Raw genomic sequence first — 25,190 nt, forward strand, 5'->3', positions numbered from 1 at the left:
TTCTGACAACAGGGAAAGAACTGGGTGGGAGCCAGATCCAACTGAGCCAGTAAGTTTTCTATCAATTTATTAAAATGCAATTTACTAAAAATGCAATTTATTCATTTGAGTCATGCCAGGAAAAACCTGATTTGTATTTATTTTTCTACCCAAAGATAAATTTGAATTCAGAATAATTAAAGATAAATCATTTACCTCCAAGTATGATACTTTCAGAGTAAATTCGAAGTCACTCTTTTTATCAATTTCTTGGAAGAGCAGCTGTATTACTCTAGGAATGACCCCAACTGTTGGTTCATTTTCTTGCTCTGCAGTATATGCACCTCCCATTGAATAGGTTTTTCCAGAGCCAGTTTGCCCATAGGCCAGGACGGTTGCATTGTATCCTGACAAAATAGAAGTCACATATGCGGTGATGCTCAAATATTTTCAACCAATCAGTACACTCTACTTCCTTCAGCAATTACTTGTAACAAAATTGAGACTGCTCTCTAAACACAAGGGTCTCTTAGGAATGTCAGACACAAAGAAAAGTTATATGAGTGCCATGACTTTGCACTACTCCAAATAAGCAAAGAAGAAAAATATCAAGCCTGAATGTGTGCCTCTCTTGATAGCCCTTAAAAGCTAGGAAGTAAAACACTTAAAGATATGACTGAGATAATGAAGGTGGCCAAGTCACTGTCTAAAAGCCATTCAGAGTTTTATAATTCTACTTTCTCTCTACTTGGAACAATTCTAAATTAGGGCAATTAAATGAAAGTTTTAGAAGCTGCAAATAGAAGGGATTCCAACCTGTATTTCATTTGAAAAGGCAACAAAGTTGCTTTTTACAGTCAATGAAAGCATCCCTCCCTATATGAATTCTCAGACTGCATTTGGACCGTATTATCAGGCTCCTCATAGAAATGTCATCATTTAAGTATGATTCAATGTGATATATGTCCTTTGCTTTTTTTTCTTTTTGAAAGAACTTATTCACCTAAATGAAGACCTTGATGTTCTGGAAGATCTTAAGATGTTAAATTGAGATTTTCACTGTAATAGATTGCTAATATCACCTGGCATGACTCTGGGACAAGAGAATAATATTCCATAATCTTCTGTAATACCACAGATATGTATATATAGTAATAAGTGGGGAAACCAAGTTTCAGTACTTTTTACAAAAACTTAGGGTGCTGTTGACCTGACTGAAAAATACTGGCTTTATCTCTGCAACTGAGAGCAATGTTAACAAAACACATAGATATTGGAATCACTTTCTACTTTATACTGCCTCTAAAGACTATAATTCTCATAGTTTCCCAAGTTAAGAATACTAAAGTAGAACTATAGTGTTCTTACTAAGCTGTGAAAGGTACATTCTGAGGAAGATAACAAGATAATGAAGGGTCTGGATACCATATTTTTTTTTAGGAATGGCTAAAGGAAAGGAGGGATGGTTAATTAGAAGAGGCTTAGAATCAAATAATGGTCCTCCAAATATGTAAATAGGAAAAAGATTAACTTTATGGTGGAGAAGTCTGGCAGACATCACCTTAATCAAATGATCAAAATGAACATCAATAGTAATGGAACAAATCAAAATTGTGTGCTGCCTGATAGAATTCAATGAGAAGAATACAGCATCACTTCTGTGATATTCCTGCTAAAGATATATTGATACAACCTGAATCTAATCATAAACTTCAGACAAAACAAAATTGAAAAACAGTTTACAAAATAACTGGCCTGTGATCTTCAAAAGTGTCATGATCATGAAAGTCAAAAGAAGACTGAAGGAGTTTTATAATAAAGGAGACTATAGAAGTAGTACAACTAAACGTAACATACGATTTTGAACTAGATCCTTTTGCAACAAAGGACATTATTGGAACAACTGGTGAAACTTGAATGAGGTCTGAGGACCAGATGGTAGTGAGGTAGCAATGCTGATTTCATGATTTTGATGGTTGTATTGTAGTTACATAGGACAGTAGGACAGAAGTTCTTGTTTGTAGCAAATATACACTGAAGTATTCGGGGGCCATCAGGTCAACAACTCAAGTCAAATGGTTCAGGAAAAAAAAGTTCTTTATGCTGTTATTGCAACATTTCTGTAAGTTTGAGATTACTGCTTTAATAATTTAAAAATTTGAAACAAAGTATTCAATGTGTCCTGAGCCATGACATCATTTTAAGAAGTGAAAAAAAAATATGAATAGCTGTTGCTTGGAAGAAGGCTTCTGTTTGTCTAGAGGGATGAACTAACATCATTGGGCAGAAATTATGGGGAAGCAAATTTCATCTCAGTATAATCTAAAACAATTAGAGTTGTCCAAAACCAATCAACAGGACTACCCTATGAGCCAGTGATATCCCTGTCAAAGAAAAAAATTTTAACCAGATGCTGGAAGTTCACTTAGAGATATTGCTAGAAAGTATTTTTCTTTGGATGGAAAGTTAGACTAGATGATGTACAAATATCCCTTTCAACTTTAAGGGACTAGTATGCCATGGTTCTACTTCTTTTAAATAGCCCTCTGCTTTGAATCCTGAATAACCACTGCACTAGAATAACAACTAGACACCTCTCAGGCACTGCTCCCTTCTTCAGAACTTTGCCATGGTCTTCAATAACACTAAAGCCTTAGCTTCTGTAATCAAGATTATTAACTGGCCAGGGTATTCGGGGGCTTTAGGAAACCTCAAAGGTTTTAACTTTTAAAATACTTTTTCTTAAAGATAGGAGCAAAAAGTTTAACATTTCTAATGTATTTAAAAGTATGGGGACTTCCTTCGTGGTCCACTGGCTAAGACTCCATGCTCCCAATGCAGGGGGCCCTGGTTCGATCCCTGGTCAGGGAACTAGATCCCACATGCTGCAGCTAAGAGTTCGCATGCTGCAACGAAGATCCTGCACGAAGCAATGAAAATCCTGTGTGCTGCAACTAAGACCTGACGCAGCCAAATAAATAAATAAATAAATTTAAAATTCACAAAAGAAAAAACACAAGTGATAAATGTCAATAAAATATAAAAAGATTTTTTAAAAAGTATGTATGTAGTCATCTATTTCCACTCCTACCCCTGGACTTTGAACTCTTCCAGGGCCCAGAAGCTAAGTTATTTATCTCTGAATCCCTCAACAGGCTTTGCAGTGCCTGGGCCTCAAGTAGATCCTCATCAGCACCCATCAAACAGCTTAGAATCTAATGAGGTTCCAGGACAAACAAACAGAAACATATACAAGTCAAAGATGAGCAGAACCATAGAAAGCAAATATAGTATAAAACTAGTTTCAAGGGTACAAGTGATATTGGGTTAGTTCTTAGGCTGTGGGCTTTTTGAAGGCAGGACTCATGCTTCATCCATTCCTGTATTGGCAGCACGCAATCACAGTGCCTAACAGTGTATGCTCAAGAATCGTTTGAAGAATCAAACAGCCTCACCTTTAAATACGCCTTTTATGAGTGGTGCTACTGCTGTATTGAATACTTCCTCCTGTTCAGTAGAAGGGTCAAACACAAAATCGTAGGTAAAGGATTTGTCAGTACCAACCACCACCTAGAGAAGGCAAGGGACAAGGAGTAAGAAAAAAAATGAAAGGCCAGACCACGCCCCTCACTGCCATTTGGCCCCAGCTGTTCAGAGGCAGGCCCAGGACTCGCTACGCACCTGAGGTTCCTCGGGTACGAAGGAAAGGCACATCTGGCAGCCCTCATTAATCTCTTTGGGGACCAGAGGGCGACATCGCAGTGCCACTCTTACAGGAATGCCCTTCACCTCTTCCTTCATGATCCTACCTCGGCACCGTCTCTGCGGCGGGGGGGTGGGTGGGGAAAGATGATCGCTGATTAAGTTTAGCAGGTCGGCAGGGGTGGGAAGGCGTTCTTCCTCAGTTCCGGCCTTCCTCGGAGGGTGTGGTGGGTTAGGGAAGTCAGCGGTAGCTTACGGTGGCAGCCTCCCGCTCCCAGCGGGATCGCTGCCTCGGGAAAGTCACTGTCCCTCAGACTTTACCACGACAGGACTGCCAGTCAGCCGACCCTCTGAAGAGAGCGAAGTGGCGTCTGAAATGAAAAGGAGAAGCCCAGCGGAGACGACAACAAAGAACCAAAGCCCCAGGGTACCAGGAAAGGCAGATCCTGAGCTAAGGTGTGCCCCCTTAACTCACCAAACTAAACGTCCCTTCCCCGGTCTCCCGCCGCCCTGTCCCAACCGCAGCTTTAACCGCCAAGTTTCAAACCGCTCTCGGAGGCGCCAGCCAATTGGAGCGCAGACAGCCTGTGCGTGGAGCACGCACGCGGCGCGCGCAGGAAGGCGCGTTGGGGAGGAGGAGGGCCTGCGCGCCGCGCCCTGACCCCGCCCCTTTTCCTCAGCTGAGCATCCGCTTCCGGGTCCCAGGCTGAATTGATGGTGAGAGGAGTACGGGGCGTCTGGGGCCTGCCGGCGGGAGAGGTGGTACGACGATTTTTACAGCGCCGTGGGCGCAGGACTCAGGCACGATGCGGGACGGGTATCTGGAAGGTGTCTGGTGGTAAAGGAAGGGCCGATCTGGGGACCCCCACCATTACTGATCAAATTCGGGAATGTGGGGTGGTACCTTGCCCCGAGTCCCTGTGGATGGTTGGAGTCAGCACTCCCTTGAATTTCCAAAGTAGTCAGATCTTTTTAGACGCGTTCCGGATTTCCTCTTCTCTAGAATGAAGACGGTACATCTATTTTGCAGGATTGTTGTGAGAAAAGAGATCATTTCTATAGTGTACCTAACAGGTTGCTTGGAGTCCAGATATTCAGCCAAGTTGATAGTTTTTTTCCTTCTCTCCCAAAATGTTTATCACCTCCCTAGAAGTGGGCCGGGCCTAGAGACTGACAGCCTTTGAATGGGTTGGGGTTGTTTTCTGAAACTCGCTGGGCTACTATCCCTTTTGAACCATTTTCGTCAGCCTTGATTCACCCTTCCATTTCAGGGCCTTGCTGGAGATGGACAGCCGGATTCCTTATGATGACTACCCGGTGGTTTTCCTGCCTGCCTATGAGAATCCCCCAGCATGGATTCCTCCTCATGAGGTGGGAACCATCTGTACAAGGGATTTTTTTCCCCATAGACAAGGGATGATATATGAAAGGTAGGATGGCAGGGTTAGAAAGTTCAATGGAGAGTGAATCTTAGCCAGAAGTTAGATTCTGAGCAACTGGGCCCATTGGGAACTTCTTATGGAATCCTCCTGCCAGAGTCCACTTACACCAGAGAATTCTGGAAATTCAGAGCCCTGATTTCCATTTTGTCGAGGTAAAGAAGTGGGGAGCTACTGGGTGGCTAGCATTTCCCCACTGCTATCCGTCTACCTATTTGGACAGTGTTATCTGTTCTACGTAAACTAAGTCCATGACTTCACCTTCTCCTGGCTTCAGGGTGATGCAGTTGTGTCCTAGATGAAGGTAGTAAGACTGGTAGTAATATTTCTGGGGTTGCTGTGTCTTGCAGAGGGTATACCACCCAGACTACAACAATGAGTTGACCCAGTTTCTGCCCCGTATCATCACACTGAAGAAGCCCCCTGGAGCTCAGGTGAGCTTATGGAACAGTTGCCTCTTATTCCAGGCGAGATTTGTCCGTACCAGGCCCTGAAGTTGGCCACGGTTGGGGGGACGGATTGGGAAGCAGGTAAGGAGGTAAAGAAACTTACTTTTATGGGCAGAAAAGCTGAGGCCACTTCCACAACTTCTGACTCCTCTCTAAGGGACACAAGGCAAGCTATCATACAGTGATGCTACTAGATGTTCTTGTGTTTGTGGTCTGTATTGAGCCCCCATTCTGTGCTCTTGTCTTACAGTTGGGATTTAACATCCGAGGAGGAAAGGCCTCCCAGCTAGGCATCTTCATCTCCAAGGTGCGTGTGCCTGGTAGACAATATGGATAGCTACTTCCCTTTGTTAAGTTATCAGGTTGCAGAACCCTGATGTCCCAAGGCTTGGGGAGAGGGATGATTTAGTAGACTCATAGAAGGGGCATAGTGGGGATACCCTTGCCCACTTAAAACTTCCCACCTGGCAAGCCACCGTTTCCCTGCATTGTCTCACACACACACACAACCGATAGTACCTTACATTTGAATAGCACTTAATTCACTTACATTCTTTGAAATTATCCCACCTTGATCATGTATATTCTCTCCTTACCAACAGGTGATTCCAGACTCTGATGCACATCGAGCAGGACTTCAGGAAGGGGACCAAGTCCTAGCTGTGAATGATGTGGATTTCCAAGATATTGAGCACAGCAAGGTGAGCACAGCACCCTGGGCTGTGGTGAGGCAAGAAGCCATCCCAGGTAGGACACAGTGGATAAGATTAGCCTGATGTGTAACCTGATAAGAAAGAATTTCTCCTTGGTAAGAGGGAAGCAGCTATTAGTGACCCAGAAGGTTGGAATGGCAAACTACATTCCTTCTGTTATGATTCTGTCCTGGGTTGTATCTCTTCATTTGTACAAGCTGCTGTGTTCCTTCCAGGCTGTTGAGATCCTGAAGACAGCTCGAGAAATCAGCATGCGTGTCCGCTTCTTTCCCTATAGTAAGTGCCGCTCTCTTTTTTGCTTACCTGGCAGGGCCTTCGGTAGGAACTCTTTAAATACCAATTACTAGAGGCCCCACAAGTTGGAGATGGGGAGTTGGGAGCTCAGGCTGGAAAATAACCTGCTCTTTTCCTCCTTCTTTCCCCCAGATTATCACCGCCAGAAAGAGAGGACTGTGCACTAGAGAGTTGCAACCCACAGCCCTCCACATGGAATCTTCTAGGACGAGCTAGCTAGGCCTCAGGGAAGCCACTTGGGAAACTCTACTCTCAGCCCCACCCTGGCGGAGTGGAGTAGGGAGGATGGAGAGACAGCGAGGCCCTGTCCTGAGCCAGCTGGCCAACTGCATTATCCCACCTGTACTGCATTTTGAGTTCCCTAGTTTTCTAGGTGGGCTTCATTCCCTGGAAGGAGAAGGATGATGATGTCTAGGTATCGCTTAGCCTGTGGAGAACGCTGCTAGAGAAGGCAACTGACATTTATTGATTACCATGTGCGAGGCAATTCCACATATGTCATTGTCATTTTCATTAACGTCTACAAATCTTGGGGGCCTCCCACCTAATCTGCCTGGCCATCTCATCCCATCCTTATGCTACCAGTCATACACTTTGGAGACCCCAGTGGAACCCCGTTTTCCCCCACTCCCTCCTTCTAGCTTCTCTCTCCAAAAAAGTAAAACACAATGCTGAGGAAATGTTGCTTGATACTGATTTGGATGATACTGATTGGGTGTTAAATGCCTTCGAGATAAAAATAGAAGCTCTTCCAAAGAGAAGAGCCACTAGAAGCAGCAGAGCAACACTATATGTACTTCACAATTATCTCTCTCAGAACATTAGGGAGACCCAGGAAGCTTATCTACAGTATAACTGAGGAATGGTATAGGGTGAGGGGGTACTGGAGGAAACAGTGCCCCTTCCCCCATGAGCTGTGGCCATTTCTCTGCAGGGGGCAGTATTAATATACTTCTGTCTTCTCTTTTCCCAGATTCTTCCGTCGGGAACATAAACTAAGGGAGAGGCTTGGATGCATTTCTTTTCAGGGACAGCAGTAAGAAATTGCTTCCCAATTTTCACCTGGTTCGTTGATTTCCCCCTTGTCTTCACCCCAGCCCCCAAATAACCTTCTGCTATGTTCTTAGCAATCCATTGTTAGAGATTCCAGGCCACACCTTATGCCATTTCCATTGGCATGTTCACAATACCCGTTCAGAATAGAAAGTTGTCTAATGAGGTATGGGGCGAAGTTGTACCCCATAATGAAAGTCCCGAATTTGCCTTGAAAGAATCCTGGGAAGCTTCAATATGTATTTTGAGGCCCTTGCCCCCATTGAGTGATTCTCTTGATCTGAGGTGGAGCCTGGATGTCTGAATTTTTATTTTTCTTTTTTTATTATTTTGTACTTAAAGATCTTTTTATTCAAAGTCACAATACAATTATGTACGTCAACTATACCTCGATTTAAAAAATCACAATACAATTAGGATGCTGCCCCTCTGCATTTTCAGTGCCACTTCTACTCATGTTGCCACAGTTAACCCACTTTGCCACTCTACTCTCTTCTCTCCAAATTTTGCACAAACCAACCAATTTACTAACTCTGCGGAGCACTATTCACCCAGGGTTTCCACGCTTCTTTTTTGTTTTTAATGGATTTTAAAATAAGGGGAATAAGTCTTCAAATATGGGAAACAGTTCTAAATAGTAGTAACATATCTCTTTGAGGAAGTTCTGGTTCTTCCTATAAATCCCACCCCAGCTCTACTATGGTACCTCTTCTAGAGGCTCGCTGCTATTGTCAGGTGGCAACATCCTAGTGAGCAGAGCTGGAGGTACAATCAATCTAGCTGTCTCTGTGTTTCCTGGGAAATCCCCCCATATAGAATATATGCTCCTGTTTGCTCTGCTGCCCCCCAGTGGCCATCTGAGTAAGAAACTAGAGGCTGAGATACACAAAGGCATATTGGCTGAGTCTACTGAATGTTGAGGTCCAAGACTCTCCCAACTGTCTGTGGTTAAAAGGTTTTAAAACAACTCATCGAAGAAGTGTGGTAAACAGGGTAAAAAGCCAGGTGCCATGGGCCTAAGAGGCAAAAATCCTGCCCTAAATTGGTTCTTTGAGGTATTTAGAATGGTTCTGTGTTGGGGCACCAGCATGATGCAACTGCATTGTGGAGGTGTAGGCAGAGCATGGAGAAGGTGCAAACAATAAGAGGCTGAGGTGAAAGGACCAGTCATTTATTGAGGGTGAGATAAGAAAACAGTGGAGAAGGAACTGTATCAATCTTTGAGGTATCCCAGCTGCTGTAGAACTGCATCCCCTATAGATGTGTTTTAGCAGTCAGAGACGGCCAGGTGGGATTCCTGGACTCTGCCAGAACTTTCCACCCTGTAACTGTGAGAAGTGGTCAAGAGAAAGTGATAGCATTTTCAGGGGTTCCGTTTTACTCCTAAGCCTAGAAATTGAACAAGAGCTTAGTAAGTGGCCAAGTATTTAAACCATAAACATGAGGTTGGGGGAGAAGGACTGGTACTGGGAAGCCCAAATGCAGTAAGTTGATCATATTAGGCAGAGAGATAACCTAAGCTATCAACAGGAACAATGGTTTTTGATGCCTGACTCATTGGAGGGTTCCAGTTGGATTTCAGCACTGAAGTGTGTGGTAAGGAAGGAAGGTAATAAAGTGGCTAGGGTCAAATCTCAACTCCCAGGGGCATCTTCTAGGACATACAGAAAAGGAATTTTTATCTTATGATCCCTTTCACCTAAAGGCAAACCAGGGAGCTGCTTTGGGCTGAAGTTAGTCCCATTTTCCCTTCAGCATCAGTCAGGCAGAAAAATTGGCCTGGCCATCAACTCAGCAAAGGAAGTTTGCCTTCTCTGCTTGTACCCTCCCTACCCCAGCAAAGCTGGGAGAAAGGATACTCTCGTCTTCCTTCAGTGGAGAGGAATTACCTCTGGAAGTGAGGGCAGAAGCCATGCTATGGAATAGCCCTGTGTGTGTGTGTGTGTGTGTGTGTGTGTGTGTGTGTGTGTATGTGCAAAAGAAAGAGAAAAGGTCAGGTTTAGAGATATGATTCCAGGCCTTTGCACTGCATGATGGGGAGATGGACCTTACCCCCACCCCCACGATAGGACAAGCCAAGGCTATCCAAAAGAATAAGCAGTGGTGAATTTGGCACTGGTCTCAATAAACATCACGTTGAGGTCTCTGGTTTTTCTTCTGCCTCCTCGGTAGAGACTTGTCTGGACAAATGAGAAATGATACAAGGGACCAGATAGTGGTAAGACCCCCTTCTGACCCAGAGTTAGTGGATAGGGATAGACCCTTCTGAGGCGTAAAGATGCATCCCTAGGACCAGGAACCCTCGAAGCCCTGAACCCATGACCTCTCTGATCCCTGACACAGGTAACTCCTCCCAAGTAAATAGAGCGCAGTAGACCGTCCCCATTGGGATTGAGCTCTAGGTATGCCAGAAGCAGTTGCAGTTATACCTTTCCTTTTGTTGTTCAGATCAATCTTGTTACCCACCAACATGATGATGATATACTCTGCCCGTACATCTTCTACCCACTTATCTGTTTCCTTGAAAAAGTTGATGTCTACAGGACAATGTGTTGCAGAGAGTTGAAACATTTAGTAGAGACTTGAAGAAAATAACATACCTGTCTTTCTCTCTCCTAGTCTTTTTTTTTCTTATGCTCTAATGCTTGTATTTTTTAATCCTCTCTGCTAGTCTTACCAACCTCTCTATTGCTTCCCTCGATCCCCTTTTCAAGTAAAACATGGCATAACTTCCACTTGTGATGTCATAGACAACCACAGCAATAGTTGAATCATGAATGTTGCTAGAATTAGGCTGCAAAAGTTCTCCTGGCCAGCTGCATTCCATAGCTGCAGCTGAACCTGGATAAAGCAAATGTTTAGAAAGAAGGTGGAGAAAGATAGAAAAGAAACTAGCTTTTTAAAGGCTAGAACTTAATAAAGGCATACAAAGAGTCAAGGAAATTGGGTTCCTGAAAAGTGGCTGCTATGGCCACAAACCAAGTGCCTACCATCCTAGGACAGGTCCGATCTCAATACACTATTTTGATTAAGGAAGACCCTACAGAGCAGCAGATTTAAGGATTCAAGGCTACTTGGACTTTGTTACAGCTGGAGATTAGATGAGGGCAGACAGAATAAGAAACAGCACAGGATTTGGTAGTTTGGGGAGGTTTCACATTTTATTTCTCCTTTATCCACAGGTAACGTGGGGTGGTGCTACCCTACTGTGATGAATAGGCCTAAGTGATTGAGGTACCGGATTAGTGGCATGAGAGTGAACACTCACTATTCAGTCCTCCAAGTACATGATCTTAGAAAGTCAATTCCAAAGGTCTCCTGCAAACCCCTCCTCTACCCCCAATACCAGGCAGTGTTAGACCCGGAAGTGGAGAATAGCTCTTGAAAAGTGTCCTGGCTCAGCTTTTCAATGCTTACAATAGATAACTTTGAGGAGAAGAATCCCTGGGTAAGTTGACCAAAGAAGGGGCAAAAATGTACTGTGTGATGCCTTGGCGGTGGGCTCACCCAGCAGGCGCCTTCGAAGCTGTTGTACATAAAGTGGGTGATGATAAGTAGGTCAAGTGTCACCCTAGGCGAGGAGGAAGTTGATTCCCCAGAGAACCCCCAGTTCCATTCCATACCATCACACCTTCCTGTTCCCAAAGCCCAACCCAGACCCCCGCTGCTCTGACCCCCAAGGATTGCAGTGTTTGGATTTGCGCAGAGACTGGTGCTTGGGTGCCTCGGCTGTGGGCCTTGTGGTGTGCTGTATGCTTGGCAGGTGGGTGGCACTTGCTTCCTGGGGCCACATGGCACTCTCTGTCCAACCATCAGCGTCGCCTTCAGGACTGGTCTCAGGGCTGTGTCCCCTCAGGCGCTGCCCACAGCTCCGAGGTGGGAGTGGGATAGTTGGGTGTGGGGGCAGAGGTGACCAGGGCCCAGAAGGAAAGTTGAAGGACTCAGGGGTAGGTGGCCTTGCCAGAGGGAAGTCAGGGTTGTTTAGAGGAAAAGCACGTGCTGCAGGAGATCTAATCACTGATGTGGGGTGGCGGGTGGGGAGGTGGCTTATTCTAGGTAGTTCCATTACCCTCCTGCGGGAGGAGGAGATACCAAAGTGATCAGCGGGCACATCTGGACAAGCTGATTTATTAGAGTGTTACAGTGGGGCTTCCACACAGAGGCACCCGAGCCAGGCGCTCAGGTGCCCTCATCCCCCTCGGCCGCCAAAGCCTCCTGGCTCTCCTCTCTGCCGGGCTGCTGCTGAGCGAACTCCTCGATGACTATGTCCTCAGAGCTTGCAGAAGCAGCAGAGGGAAATGGAGGGTTAGGAACAGCTGTCTGAGCGTCTTCCACATCCACTCCCGTTTCCTGATCCCAGAGAAGTGATCCCTTCCCTGCTTCCCAACTCCAATCCTCACCGCCTCTCAGCTGCCCCCGCCCCACTTGGATCACACTGGCTTGTTTCCTTTGTGTCCTCCCCAGTCTGCCAACACAAAAGCCCCCATGAGGGCCAGAGGGAAAGTAAGAATGGAGGGTGGGAAGGAGGGAAGGGATGGGAGAATGAAAGATGGGAGAAGTTAGGGTGAGGAGGCGCCGGGGGAAGGAAAAAGAAAACTGGAAGGGATGAGGGGGAAGGACGATTGGGAGAAGAGCAGGAGGTGGAGGGCAGGGGACGCAAAAAGGGAAAGAGGGGGGTGTATGAAAAGCACTGAACTATGACACGAAGCTAAACCATATGTTTCCACTGCACACCTATTGAAAGCAACACTCCAGGGAAGCTTTTTTCCATTTCCATCGTCATAAAATGGAGAGTGGCAGTGGGGAAAGGGGGGCGAGGTTTCCAGGCCTCACATTTTCTTACCTAGCAGCCTCTGTAGCAAGCATGGAGAGGGAAGGAAATATGGATTGAAGCTGATAAGTTCCCTGAAGAAATGTCCTGTTACTCATTCCTCTCCCTTTTTAACCCTCTCCCTCCCATATACACAACACACACACACACACACACACACACACACACACACACACACACACACACACACACACACACACACAACTTCCCCTGAAGACATAGACACCCAACCTACCTATTGCTATTCAATCTCTACCCAAACTGCCAGTCCTCGATTCATGAGATCAGAACTGCTTGGTCCCCAACCCTTGGGACCACTGTTCCTGTGAGTCCCACCTGGTCACTCACCGTTCGATGGCTTTGGATGCATCAGGATCAAGGGCAGCTCCACGCCAACATCACTGCAAGGGTCCCAAGGTAGAGTTACAGATTTCCCTCCAAGGCCACTCCCTGAACCTCTCCCTCAATTTTTCAGTCCTGGGATGCCCTTAGTTTCTCCTGTGTCATTCTTTTGGTCTCCTGATCGCATCCTCCCCTTCTTGCCCCAGTTCCCCCTCCCCACAGTGTCTTACCTGGCTGTCAGGTCACCTAGGATGCTGAGGGTAGAATGACACCCTAAAATTAGCAGCTGGAAATGGTTAGTAGCAACCTAATTTTGCAGGGGAATGAAGGATTGTAAGGCCAACTCAACCACAGAATGGGTTTCTGGAAGGGAAGGTGGCTTGTTCGTGGAGCTCACAGGTTTGGGAAACTGGTCCAGGAGAAGGGGTGGGGAATAGCTTGAGTGGGTCAGTCCAACTGGGAGGAAAACAGAAGTGGCTCCCCAGCCCCTGCCCAGACAGACCCTGCACTCTTACTCACCCTCCACAGGACACCATCAGGTTGACTCTGACTTTGTAGGACACCAGGATCCCCAGCAGTTCCTTGTCCATTCCTGGTCGAAGACTGGAGGTGGTAGTATTCATTGTTGTGTGTTTGGAGGGGAGGGGCTGGGGGTTAATTCATTCAGTGCACCTTTTGTCATCTGACAGGGCTCCCAGGCTCTGATCTCCTACTCATTGGGACCACACTTCTGTTCCTCAGATCCAGTTTTACCAGGTCACCCTCTGCTCAGGAGCCTACCTCTCTGAATATGACTACTACACTGCTTGGCTTTCATGACCCTTAACAATCTAACCTTCCTGCCCTAACTCCCTAACACCTGGGATACAACCTAAGTGGACCCATGCTCTCTCCATCATCAGAACGTGCCATGCAGATTCCTACCTTCTAGCCTTTGCACAGGCTATGTTCCCAACCCGGAACACTCTTTTCTTCCTCTGTTGCTATCCAGATCCAACACCTTCTTCAAGCTCTAGCTCCTTCTGTCTCCTCTAGGAAGCCCTCTCCAGCTGTGCTGGCTTCTATTAACTTCTATTGGATTTGTAGTCTGAACCACACGTACTAACATTTAACTGTTAGATTGCATTTAAATTCCTCTTTGTTCTCCGTTTAGGCTGTAAATTGGCTGAAGGCGGAGACTGTCTTAAACGTCTTTGTATCCTCCCACATTGCTTAGCATAGGAATAAGCATGTAACAGGTGTTCAATGAAAACCCACTGATTGAAAAATAAGGCACAGAAAACTATACGATCTTGGGAAAGTCTCTTCATTGCCCTGGGATGCTGATCCTCTATCTGTAAAATAATGCTGTTTGTATGATTTCTCAGGCTCTTTCAAGCAATAATAGTCCATAGCTACATGATTGATAAGGCATAGGGAAAGGCAGTGGGAATTAATGCTTGTTAGATGGTGGCAGATGGCTTTTGGTGGGAGACACATCTTACACTAGGGCCTCCAAGTGTTAGGCATAGGACCAAATGAATGATTTGGTAGAATTATATCAATTCCTATCATATTTTTCTTCTTTTTGTCCTCTTTTCTCTCCATTTCTCATCTGTCTTGCATTGAACTTCTATCTTCACTAGAGAGTAGCTGCTGTAGAGATCGCAGTGTTAGAGCCAGATGACATATGATGGAATCTTTTCCATCTCTGCCACTTATTAGCTACGCAAGCTTGGACAAGTTCCTTCATCTCTCTGAGCCTCAGGGTCGTTAAGTGTAAAGTAGAATAAGAATACATATCCAGCCTACTTTAATGGGATTCTAATGAAGATAACAGTACCATACGTAAGACCTTTATGAGCTGTAAAATATTATACAACATAAGGAATTTTTCCTTTCCACTTTTTCCTTTCTTGTTGCCTATGACCTAAGCCTGCCATTGGTCCCATGGGTATTATTTAGCTTACTGTCAGCCCTCTTGCCTGGAGGCAGCTCTGAACACTGACCTAGGGACATTTTTAAAAACAGGTAGGCTTCATTGAAGGTGAAACCTCATAACTGTACATATAGCACACAGAATGGGTTGGGGGTAGAAAATGGAGGTTGGGAGTTACATTTGAGCTTACATCGTGCTAGAGGCCAGATTGGTATCACCATGCTTGAATTTGCCATCCAGTGCCAGGCCCTGTTTCTGGCAGTTGGCAGCCAGGAGTGGGGTTACTGCAAAGCTCTTGGAGAAGGTGGAGTTAGCAGCTATAGTCTCCCTTTCAAAGGAAAAGAAGAGATGAACTTAAGCTAGGCTTGCCAACTAAGTGATTCTCATTCCCAAGAGTTTTTTGCACGATTCCATGAAACTACTGGAGTATCCAAGAGAGCTGGCATGTCTGACTGTGGAGAGTGGGAACAATTCACTCTGGTGGGAAATACTTATGCCTCTGCCCTCTCTCAGGACTTGATGATCCTCTTGTGGTATCCCCCCTCCAGCTCTCTTGAGAATCCCTCCCTCTTTCCACATCAACCCTCACCTTGATGTTCCTCAGTCCTGGGCTCTTCTCCACTTCCTTCTTTCCCCAACCCCCTCCTCTGCCTCCAGACCCCGGCCCTCGTCCCACCACCCTATCCCTTGGCTCTCTGACCCAGGCCCCAGCGCCAGCTCACATGAACTCCTGAACGAACACAGTCTTGGTGTACTTGTCTAGTGAATACAGGACGACATCTGTGATCTGGTCAACTGAAGAGCCGGGAAAAACACATGACTACAATTAGTCAGTCATCCTCGAGACCCCAACTTGCTGCCCTTGCACACGGGCACATTACTCATGATATACTAAGATGTGCATATGGACAAACAGAGATACGTGTTCTGATAAGCCTGCAATGGAGGGAAAGCCTAGATGAATGCAGACTGGGTAAGTGGGGCAGAGTTCTGGAAAAAGACCTCTGGATTTGGGACCAGGTGCAGGGGGATAGGAAAAGAAGCTCACCTGAAATCGTAATCTTTTTGATGACCTTGTTGGTGCAGTTGTTGATGGAAACGTTGACAGTGATGGATTTGCCGTGGTAGTGAACCTGAAGCAGGAGGAGAGGCCCATTATAAGACTGGAGGGAGAACACCCAGATCAAGACCTAGAATTCGTTTCCTCAGTGCTTTTGTCACCCTGGCTTCCACCCTTGCCTTCCCAAGTAGGAGATCAATGAAGAAAGGGTGTCAGAGGGGTTGCAAGGTAGGGGGCATTAAATGGGGGTCACAAACCTCCCTGTCCGTCCAGGCCTGGAGTTGTAGGGGCTGAGCTGACAGAAGGAAGCGGCGAACAGTCTGGGCCCAGGGGCCAGGGCCTGGCTCCAGGGGTGCAAACTGGATTTTCCGAATCACCAGCCGCACAGAGTCTCTTAAGTAGAGGCCAAGGGGACAGCCAGAATGTCTCCTTAGGACCCACAGACCTTTCTCATGCTAACCCCATAGCCCAGTCCTTGCTTGGGGAGGGGAGGTGGTGGGAGGCCTCTGTCAGAGAACTCCTCTGGACCCTCAAGGTAGGTATCTAGACCACAGGTCAGCAAACTATGGCTCAGTGGCCAAATCTGGCCTGCTGCCTGTTTCTGTATGGCCTGCAAACTAAGAATGGTTATTACATTTTTTAACGGTTGAAAAGAAATCCACAATAATATTTCATGACATGTGGAAATTATGTAAAATTCAAATTTCAGTGTCCATAAATAAAGCCACGCTCATTCATTTACGTACTGCCTATGGCTGTTCTCATGCTACAGTGGCACAGCTGAGTAGTTACAACAGAAACTACATTGCTCACAAAGCCTGAATATTTCTTTTTTGGCCTTTTACAGGAAAGTTTGCTGACCCTTGCCCTAGAGCAAAGAAGAGAAGTCAGAGGGAAATCAGAACTGGGCATCTGAGTTGGTGGTGACAGTGCTACAGAGGTTAGAAGTAGGGCTGTTTCTGTCCTGAGAGCAAGATCTGTTTTCTGGCACAGGCCGGAGGCAGGGATTTTGGAGAGGACCAAAGAAATACCTCTTGGAGACTTTCTCCTCCAGGCTTTCAGCACAGAAACTCTTCACTTCAAAGTCAACACCACAGGCCTGCAAAGGGGCAGGAGCAAGAAGAACTCATTTCTGACACTACCCCTCCCTTCCTCATGGGTTTATAAGGAAACATCTGATGCCGTCCCTTAGCTGTCCCTTTCTCTGGTCTTGTCCATTTATCCCCCTGTCCTCTTTTTCAGAACCCAGACCTCACCTTCCCTGTGTCATCAGGACCTGGCTGCAGTGTCACCGAACAGGGCAGGTTGACAACCATCTAAAAGATCAGAAGGAGGTCAGCAAACAGAAGAAACAGGGACCCCTTTCCTCTGTTCTCCTTCTTTAGCTTCCTTTCTTAATCTTCCCTGGAAGCCTTACCCGGGACTTGGGGTCAGTACCTGCAGGGTAAAAGGGTAGGCATTGTCCCCCAGCTTGTGCAGCAGTCGCTCCTGCAGGACTGTGAGGGGCCCCTGGGGGCTGCTGTGCTCAGCTGGGACCACTTGCTGGACCTGTACATACAGATCTTTGCGGAACGTCAGACCAATCACATCCAAGTCATCATGGCCATAGCGAAAGGCACACGTCAACATGACAAACACTGCAGGCAAAGGAGGAAGAGAGTGACCTGTCAGACCTGAGGGGGAAAGGAGATCTTAAATAGCTCAGAGGAAGACATGGAGAGACAATGTAATATGATCAAAACAGTATGGCCATAAAGAAAAGGATCAATACATTTGACTATAGTAAAATTTAAAACTTCTTTACATTAAGTGTCTTTATAAATAATGAAACAAGCAAAAGCCTGAGAGGAAATACTTGCAACACATATAACAAACAAAAGTTTAGTGTTCATAATACATAAAGAACTCCCACAAATCAGTAATAAAAATAAAAACAGCCCAATATAAAAGTGTGCAAAGTTTATGAATAGACTCTGCACAGAAGAGCAAAACAGAATGGCCAATAAGGTATGAAAACATGTCCAGTCTAATGATAATCAGATAAGTGCAAATTAAAACCACAGTGAGAGGACTTCCCTGGTGGTCCCGTGGTTAAGGCTCTGCGCTCCCAATGCAGGGGGCCTGGGTTCGATTCCTGGTCAGGGAACTAGATCCCACATGCCACAATTAAGAGTTCACGTGGGGCTTCCCTGGTGGCACAGTGGTTGAGAGTCCGCCTGCCGATACAGGGGACACGGGTTCGTGCCCCGGTCCGGGAAGATCCCACACGCCGCAGAGCGGCTGGGCCCGTGAGCCTTGGCTGCTGAGCCTGCATGTCCGGAGCCTGTGCTCCACAACGGGAGAGGCCACAACAGTGAGAGGCCCGCGTACCGGGAAAAAAAACAAAACAAAACAAAACAAAAAACAGAGTTCACATGCCGCAACTAAAAGATCCTGCATGCTGTAACTTAAAAAAAAAATCCCGCATGCCACAACGAAGATCCTGCATGCCGCAACTAAGACCCAGCACAGCCAAATAAATAAATAAATAAACTTTAAAAACCCACAATGTGATAACACTTCACAGCCATCATATTGTCAAAAACTTTAAAGTCTGACAGCACTATGTGTTGAGCAGTGCTCCAGATGTGGAGCAATGGGGTTCATTACACACTGTGGTGGGAATATACATTAGTACAACCACTTTTTTTTTTCTGTCAGAGTCCCTAGGTTTATTTATTTATTTTTTTACAGAGGGCAATTCAATTAATGAGGAAACCAGTAAGATGTTAAGACTGATACAAGAGAAAATTCAAGGACCTAGAGATTTCTAGTTGGTCAAGGGAATGCAGAAAAAAATTTGCTAACAAATCAGTACAACCACTTTGGAAAACTGTTGGGCACTATCCAGTAAAGCTGAATCTTCTCATATCTTATCATCTAAGACGAATTTAGAGGAAGTCTTGCTCATGTCTATAAGGAGATACCTATGAGAATGTTCATTGCGTCAACATTTGTCATAGCATAAGATTGGAAATGATTTAAATACCTATCAATGGGAGAATGGGTAAACAGTTGTGGTATATTCATATCATGGAATACTAAACTGAGGTTAAAATAAATGAACTAAACTCCATGTATTAACATGGTTAAGTCTCAAAAACTATTGAGTAAAAAATGCTAGCTGCACGATGATATGCACAATCTGATACCATGTACGTAAAGTTGAAAAGCATGTAGAACAGTACCAAAGTCGCTCACTGATATATAAATATAGAGTAGAAGTATAGGAACATCATGGGAGTAATAAGCATCAAATTCAGGATAGTAATTTTCTGCGGTGGAGGCAGGAAGAAAAGGAGGGAGGGAGGAAGGAGTATGGGATTAGGGAAGGATACACAGGAGACTTCAGTTTGATTCTGTAATTCTTTTTAAAGCAAGGTGGTGAGTACAGGGTATTCATTACATAATTCTCTAGGGTCAGAATACTTGGGCTTGAATATGACTTGCATAAGTCCCTCGAGTTGTCTGAGCCTCAGTTATTTCACCTGTCAATAATAGGACTGCACTGAGAGCTCTACATATGTTATTTGGACCTCACAATAATCCTCTGAAGTATTATTACCTCCACTTTACAGGTAGAGAAAATGAGCTCAGAGCAGCTAAGTGGCAGCCCAGGATTTCAACTCAGGCCTGACTCCAAAGCCCAGTCTCGTACGTGCCCAACTTAACTCATAGGATGGTTGTAAGGAGTTGATGTATGAGAAATCCCTTTGGAAATTTAAATTAGATGTGGATGATGATGGTGATGATCATGGGAATATTAGAAAAGTGGAACAGTTATAAATGAACTTATACATTGCAGCTAGTACCTCAGATTAGGGGCAAATAGAAAGTCACTTGAGTGCACTAGTGGTGTGGGATGGGGTACAGAAAGATAGCTGTCCAAGGACAGTGACAGAGACTGAGGGAAGGAAAGATTTAGAACAGGGGTGGGGAATCTTACTTTTAATCAGGAGCCCTGACCCAAAGAAAAGAAAACTACCAAGAGCCACACACTAGTAGAAAGCAAGTCATTTTTGTGTTTTTAAGAGATCAAAATATCAAACAGCCAGATTATCTGCTTTTAAAATTACGAGCAAGCAAAGAAAATGAATCTATATTCAAAAGATACAACAAAGACTGAAAGTAATGATAATGGTAGTGTTTATAATGACTGGGGCAATGGGCAACTTCATACCCTGCAGGAGGGAGAGTTAATTGGTACAACCATTTTAAAGGGCAATTTGGCAATAGAAACCTTCAAAAATGTGTGACTGCCCTTTGGTCATTCATTCCTTTTCTAGGCATTTAGTCTAAAGAAATAATTGGACAAGTATGAAAAGAAATACATACAAGCATGTACTTTATGGGGTTGTTTATCATAGCAAAAAATGTCCAACGATTGAAGTTGGCTAAATATATTATGGTACACCCATACAATATACTACTAGGCAACTTAAAACTTTATAGATTTTTACATATTGCATAGGTAAAAAAGATTAGAAAATGTTATTTATAATATAGCATTTTTAATAAAAATATAGATATTTTTGCTCAGAAAATATGAAGTGAAATATTAGTGATTATCTCTGGGTGAGAGGATTACAGTCTTTTTCTCCTTCATCTGTACTTTCTAATATTTCTACAATGAAGACAAACTTAACAATTTTCAAAAGATACAACAAATTAAATTCACCTTGGTTCCCAGTTATGCCAATAAAAGTGGGAAAGGGAGAGAGAAAGAAAAGGAAAAGGAAAGAGGGGGCAAAGGAAAGGAAAAAACAGAGAAGATGAGAAAAAGAGGAAAAGAGGTGGCTGGAAGGAAGCAATGGAAGGGAGGAAATGAAAGAGATGAGAAATAAGACAGAAAAAGATCAGGTGAGACCAGGCAGAAGGGTATCTAATAGCCCCTGAGGTAAAGGTGTTAATCAGATGAATTGTTCTGTCACATCCCGCTGTGGCATGTGGGGAGGGCATCACCCCACCCCCAAGACCTTATTGGCTCTCTGGCAGCTTAGAATCATCCTTTTTTTAGTGTGTTAGGAAATAGCTTGTTTTTATTTTTTTTTAATTCAACATCTATTTTAAAGTTATTAATTTATATTTGTGTTTATTATATAAACAATACATATTAATTGTGTGGCAATCAGAAAACACAAAGAGAATCAAAGCACTGCCAACATACATCATATTCCAGAGATAACTGCTGTTAATTTCTGTTGCATTTGCTTCCCAACTTTGTTTCTATAATTAAACATAAGGCCACCTTAGCTATTGACTTCTCTCTCATTGCCTTTTTTAAAATGAAACATTTTATTTTGAGATCATCACATGCAGTTGTAAGAAATAATACAGAGAGATCCCACATCAATTTTTGTTAAACCGCACTTCATTCGCACAACAACATGTATTGCCCTACAACCAGCCTTTTTCATTCAGGGTGTAGCGTAAGCATATTTCACATCAACAAATGCACCTCAAAAGGAAAAAAAAGCGTATTTGAAAATATGATGCAAATAAGATTATCTTCATAAAAGTAACAAAACATATAGAGTAGCTAAGGAATAAACTTAAATATATACAACTTAAATGAATAATAATATAAAACTACTAAGGGACATGAAGAAGATTAGAATTAAAGGAAAAAAACACATCTTATTCCTGGATTGACATGCATTTTTTCAACTAAAGATTTCTTTCTGTAGGTTATTCTGAAGACTTTGTAGGACTGTGAAAAAATGATTTAGGTTTTAGAACTACAGAGTAATTGAGAGTCTTAAATAAGTTGGTTAATTTACTGGCCATACCCCAAAGTTCCTCTGCTATTTAAAACTGGGTGGACTGCTTATCTGCACTGTTTAATCTGAGCGACTGAGTCTGGTTTATTCCACAGTATCTAAAGGTTACATCTGAACTAGTATTCATCAATTTATTCTGAGCCTTTTTCAAATCAAACCCAATTTTCAGTCTAATTGGATCACAGAGTAAGAATTAAAAGAAAAAAAAGTGGCAAAACAATATTTCAGTGTAATCTGGATATATAATACTGTGGCCAGAGCAATGTTGCTTGCTGTTACTTGCTGTAGTTATTGTTTTGTTTGTTTCTTTGTTTGGGATTTTTTTAATGGAAAAAAATGGGTTTCCCTACACAAAGGAGATATGAAAAGACATATGCAATTAAAGGAAAAAGCAGATGCAAAGTGGCAGGCTGAAGGTCACATCCAGCCTATGGAAAAATAAAGATTTTTGATTTATCCAGGGCTTTAAAAATCTTTTAATTAGTTGCCAAAATTTGAAAACCAGGAAATTTGCATTAAAATATGAATTTCTGGTGTACTGGATCTTTCCATGGGCAGCCTAAGCAGAGGCACCACCAACAGTAATGGAGAAAATCAGAAATTTTAGAAAAAGACTTAATTTCAGCACACATGTAAATTTTGTGTGATCTTGAAAAACAAAATTTCATTTATGTTTAGAAATATATCTATTTTGAATATCATTTGGGGAAGGGACACTAGAATCTTTTCAGACCTTGGGCCTCTCAAGGTTGTATTCTGAGCTTCATTTCCAGTTCCTCTTTAACAATTGGAAAATCTGGCCACACTGGGCTGAAATTCTCAGTGGTTAGCCTCCACCAGACAAGACATTCACAGTTCCCACTACTTTTATATTTTCTTATACCCCTCTGGTCCACTCGTCCACTCCACTCATTCAGGTTACTTGTCTGGCATGTGTGACATTTTAGGTTGGGGTCCGTGGCACATACACAGACCAACAAGGATTTTTACTTACTCTTTCGACCTTTTAAGTAATCAGGGTCAACCAGGACTACACCATCTGTGGAGAGGGGGAGAGATGGCCCTCTGGTCAGGAAAGGTCCTCAGACTATGAAACAGAAGTTGACCCCTGAATGGTTCCTCCCATTTTTCTCTTTAATTGGCCTCCTCTTCTGCATGGTCCTTTCTTGGCTTTCTTTTACTCCCTCACCCCCATTCCCTTCTCCCCAGGCTCTTTCCCTTTTTGGACTCACTGACCAATGGGTTCCACCATGTCCACATGGTCCACGAAGTCCCGTTTCCCCAGGTAGATGGAGAGCTGTTGTGGAACAACCTCCCATGTTATTCTCATAATCATCTTTGAAAAGATTCCCCTGAAGCCCCCAACCCAAACCCCTGAGACCTTGAAGGACGTACCCACCTATCCCTTTTGCCCTCTTATTTGCCCAGCTGGGCCAGGTTCTCTCACCTTGCCATTGGAGCAGGTCTTCTTAAACACCCTATGAGGAGAAAATCAGAGGATAGGGAGGGGGATTGGAAGAGAAGGGAAGGGGAGAAGAAGAGAAAGGGAAGTGGGGGAGAAAAGGAAATATTTCTAGGATTAGAAGAAGAGGCCCAGGGACTTCTCTGGAGATCCAGTGGTAAAGAATCTGCCTTACAATGCAGGGGATGCAGGTTCGATCCCTGGTGAGGGAACTAAGATCCCACATGCCTTGGGGCAACTAAGCCTGTGTGCCACAACTACTGAGCTCTCGGGCCTCAACAAGAGAGCCCGAGTGCCACAAGCTACAGAGCCCACGCGCTCTGGACCCCGTGCACCACAACTACAGAGCCCATGTGCCCTGGAGCTTGCACTCCACAACTGGAGAAGAGAAAACCCACACGCCACAACTAGAGAGAAGTCCGCGCGCCGCAACCAAGATTCCGCGTGCCGCAACTAAGACCCAACGCAGCCAAAAATAAATAAATAATAAATAAATCTTACTGGTGGGATTGGGGAGGAGCTGGAAAAGAAAAAAAGAAGAGGCCCAGGGAGAGCGAAATGACACAAAGGTGGAGGCAGTTGGGATAGAGTCCAAGACACAAGTTGGAGAGAGGTTGCAAACCCCTTCACCCCAAAGGCAAGTACTTGGGTTTGGGTAAGTGACAAGTCACAGATTCAGAGAATTAGGAGTTCTTACTTACCTGGATATGTTGGCCATGGCGTTGATGTTGAGCCTTTTCTGGCAAGAGGGAAAGAAGGGGGAAGGCTCAATCATTTGGTCCCTATTCTCCTTACCTGGCTCTGGTATACCATCCAGACACACCTAGTGGGATGAAACCTTTTCTTCTTAGATAGACACCTCACCACCATCCACGCTTCCTATTCTCCCTCGTGCCAAGGTTACTTATTCAGCCATAATCTCAACTATCCTGGACATTGGAAAAAACCTTCCCTAGTTTTTATGAATTGTTGACTAACCATACTGTCTTTTCTCCAGAAAGAGAGAGGTTTTTTGAAATAGCTGGGGCACTCTTGAGAGCCTTTTGAGAGGAGAAATTTGTCTGGAGAAAGGCCTCCATCCAGGAAAGTATAAGGAGAATTGGACTGGATGAGTCTGAACATCACCTGGCACACGGTAGGCACCAAGACATGTTTGTTAGATACACGAATGAATGAATGAATGAATGAACAAAACCAAGACTCTGGCTTTGCTCCTGCAATGGATTCTGAGCCTGAGTTCACTTCACGGTGGCCTTAACACTCAGCTAAGAAAGGAGAAAGGTGCGGGAGAGAAAAGGTTGGTACCCTAATGCTCGTGGTTGTTGGTGGCAGAAACCTGTATGGGGGTTGAAAGCCTTCCTTGAACCTATTCATGGCTCTCATCACCCTCCCCAGATTTTCCCACCCTTATCTCCATCCATGTCCCCAGGTGCTAAGCCTTGGAGTAGGGATACTTAGAGAGAGGAAGATGTCTCTCTAATGCTTTTCTTTGATGTGTATTAGATCTGGCTTGAGGGGTGAGCTTAGGGGAGCTTCCAGAGGTCTCTCCCAGGGTCTCTCAGCCTGAGTGCCTGTCAGCTGTGTCAGGAAAGGTGCCCTTCAAGTGCTTCTTGATATATTGATGGGGGTGCTAAGGGCAGGGGATATGGGGCCTAGTATGGGCTGGAAATAGAGGACTTTGGACTCTTACCTGGGGAGGAAGATGAAGCTCACATCCGTCTCCAGCTCTGGTCACTATGCTCGCCTCCCCAGCCTCTTATACCCAAGGTCCTCTGAGTTTTTAGATTGGTGGGGGTCAGGGGAGAAGAATAGGGTTCTGGGGGGGCATGAAATACTGCTTCATAAATAGCTCAGGTGCCAAGAGTTTGGAAAGCAGATTAGTGGCTAAAAGATTAGTGGCTAAAAGATTAGCAGGCTCTTGCTGCTGGGACAGGGCCGGAGTCAGGGGTTGAATCTGATGGTGTTAAAGTCAGGGGAGCTTGAGAAAGGGAACTACAAGGTTTTGGCCTTGTGAGGCCTTGAACCTGAGGACCGGGATCAAAGGGGACTCTGGGACATTAAAAGAAAAGCAATGTGAGAGATAGAAATAGGAGGGCTCAAAGCATAGGCCTTTGTGATTCTGAAAGGAG

The 25,190-nt window shown here is 44.6% G+C and overlaps 3 protein-coding genes across 6 annotated transcripts in view; 1 reads left to right on the forward strand and 2 right to left on the reverse strand.

The window, feature by feature from the left end:
- The window catches only part of KIF4A (kinesin family member 4A), a 126,826-nt gene extending 122,553 nt beyond the window's left edge, over positions 1–4,273 (reverse strand). The window contains exons 1-3 of one of the 2 annotated variants that reach the window (XM_089904415.1): positions 3,661–4,273; positions 3,435–3,549; positions 196–386 (exon numbers count right to left, since the gene is read on the reverse strand). In XM_089904415.1, coding sequence (XP_089760541.1) covers positions 196–386; positions 3,435–3,549; positions 3,661–3,780 — 426 coding nt within the window. In that variant the 5' untranslated portion in view covers positions 3,781–4,273. The remainder of the gene's footprint in view (positions 1–195; positions 387–3,434; positions 3,550–3,660) is intronic. The other variant, XM_022560999.2, reaches the window with a different exon arrangement.
- A 91-nt stretch (positions 4,274–4,364) lies between these two features.
- On the forward strand, positions 4,365–9,602 carry PDZD11 (PDZ domain containing 11). 3 transcript variants are annotated; one of them, XM_030760056.2, is made up of 7 exons: positions 4,365–4,398; positions 4,953–5,052; positions 5,471–5,554; positions 5,820–5,876; positions 6,172–6,270; positions 6,498–6,558; positions 6,709–9,602. In XM_030760056.2, the coding sequence occupies exons 2-7, from the start codon at positions 4,966–4,968 to the stop codon at positions 6,741–6,743; spliced, it is 423 nt and encodes a 140-aa protein (XP_030615916.1). In that variant the 5' UTR covers positions 4,365–4,398; positions 4,953–4,965; the 3' UTR covers positions 6,744–9,602. The 3 variants fall into 3 exon arrangements, with proteins under 3 accessions (XP_030615916.1, XP_089760562.1, XP_022416748.1); XM_089904436.1 differs by having other exon boundaries at positions 4,378–4,443; XM_022561040.2 differs by having other exon boundaries at positions 4,382–4,482.
- Positions 9,603–11,320: 1,718 nt separating this feature from the next.
- ARR3 (arrestin 3) lies at positions 11,321–24,701 on the reverse strand. The gene is made up of 16 exons (XM_022561042.3): positions 23,763–24,701; positions 23,047–23,077; positions 22,836–22,896; positions 22,594–22,638; positions 17,218–17,417; positions 17,037–17,096; positions 16,812–16,879; positions 16,038–16,173; positions 15,769–15,853; positions 15,443–15,515; positions 14,911–15,048; positions 13,322–13,405; positions 13,033–13,056; positions 12,809–12,861; positions 12,473–12,482; positions 11,321–11,905 (listed from the first exon to the last, which is right to left on the reverse strand). Exons 1-16 carry the CDS (start codon positions 23,834–23,836, stop codon positions 11,809–11,811), a joined length of 1,239 nt encoding a protein of 412 aa, XP_022416750.3. The 5' UTR covers positions 23,837–24,701; the 3' UTR covers positions 11,321–11,808.
- Between the last annotated feature and the right edge of the window lie 489 nt (positions 24,702–25,190).

Source organism: Delphinapterus leucas, chromosome X, assembly GCF_059928025.1.
Source record: "Delphinapterus leucas isolate spDelLeu-1000000601 "Yukka" chromosome X, BTC_Dleu_Yukka2, whole genome shotgun sequence".
NCBI lineage: Eukaryota > Metazoa > Chordata > Mammalia > Artiodactyla > Monodontidae > Delphinapterus > Delphinapterus leucas.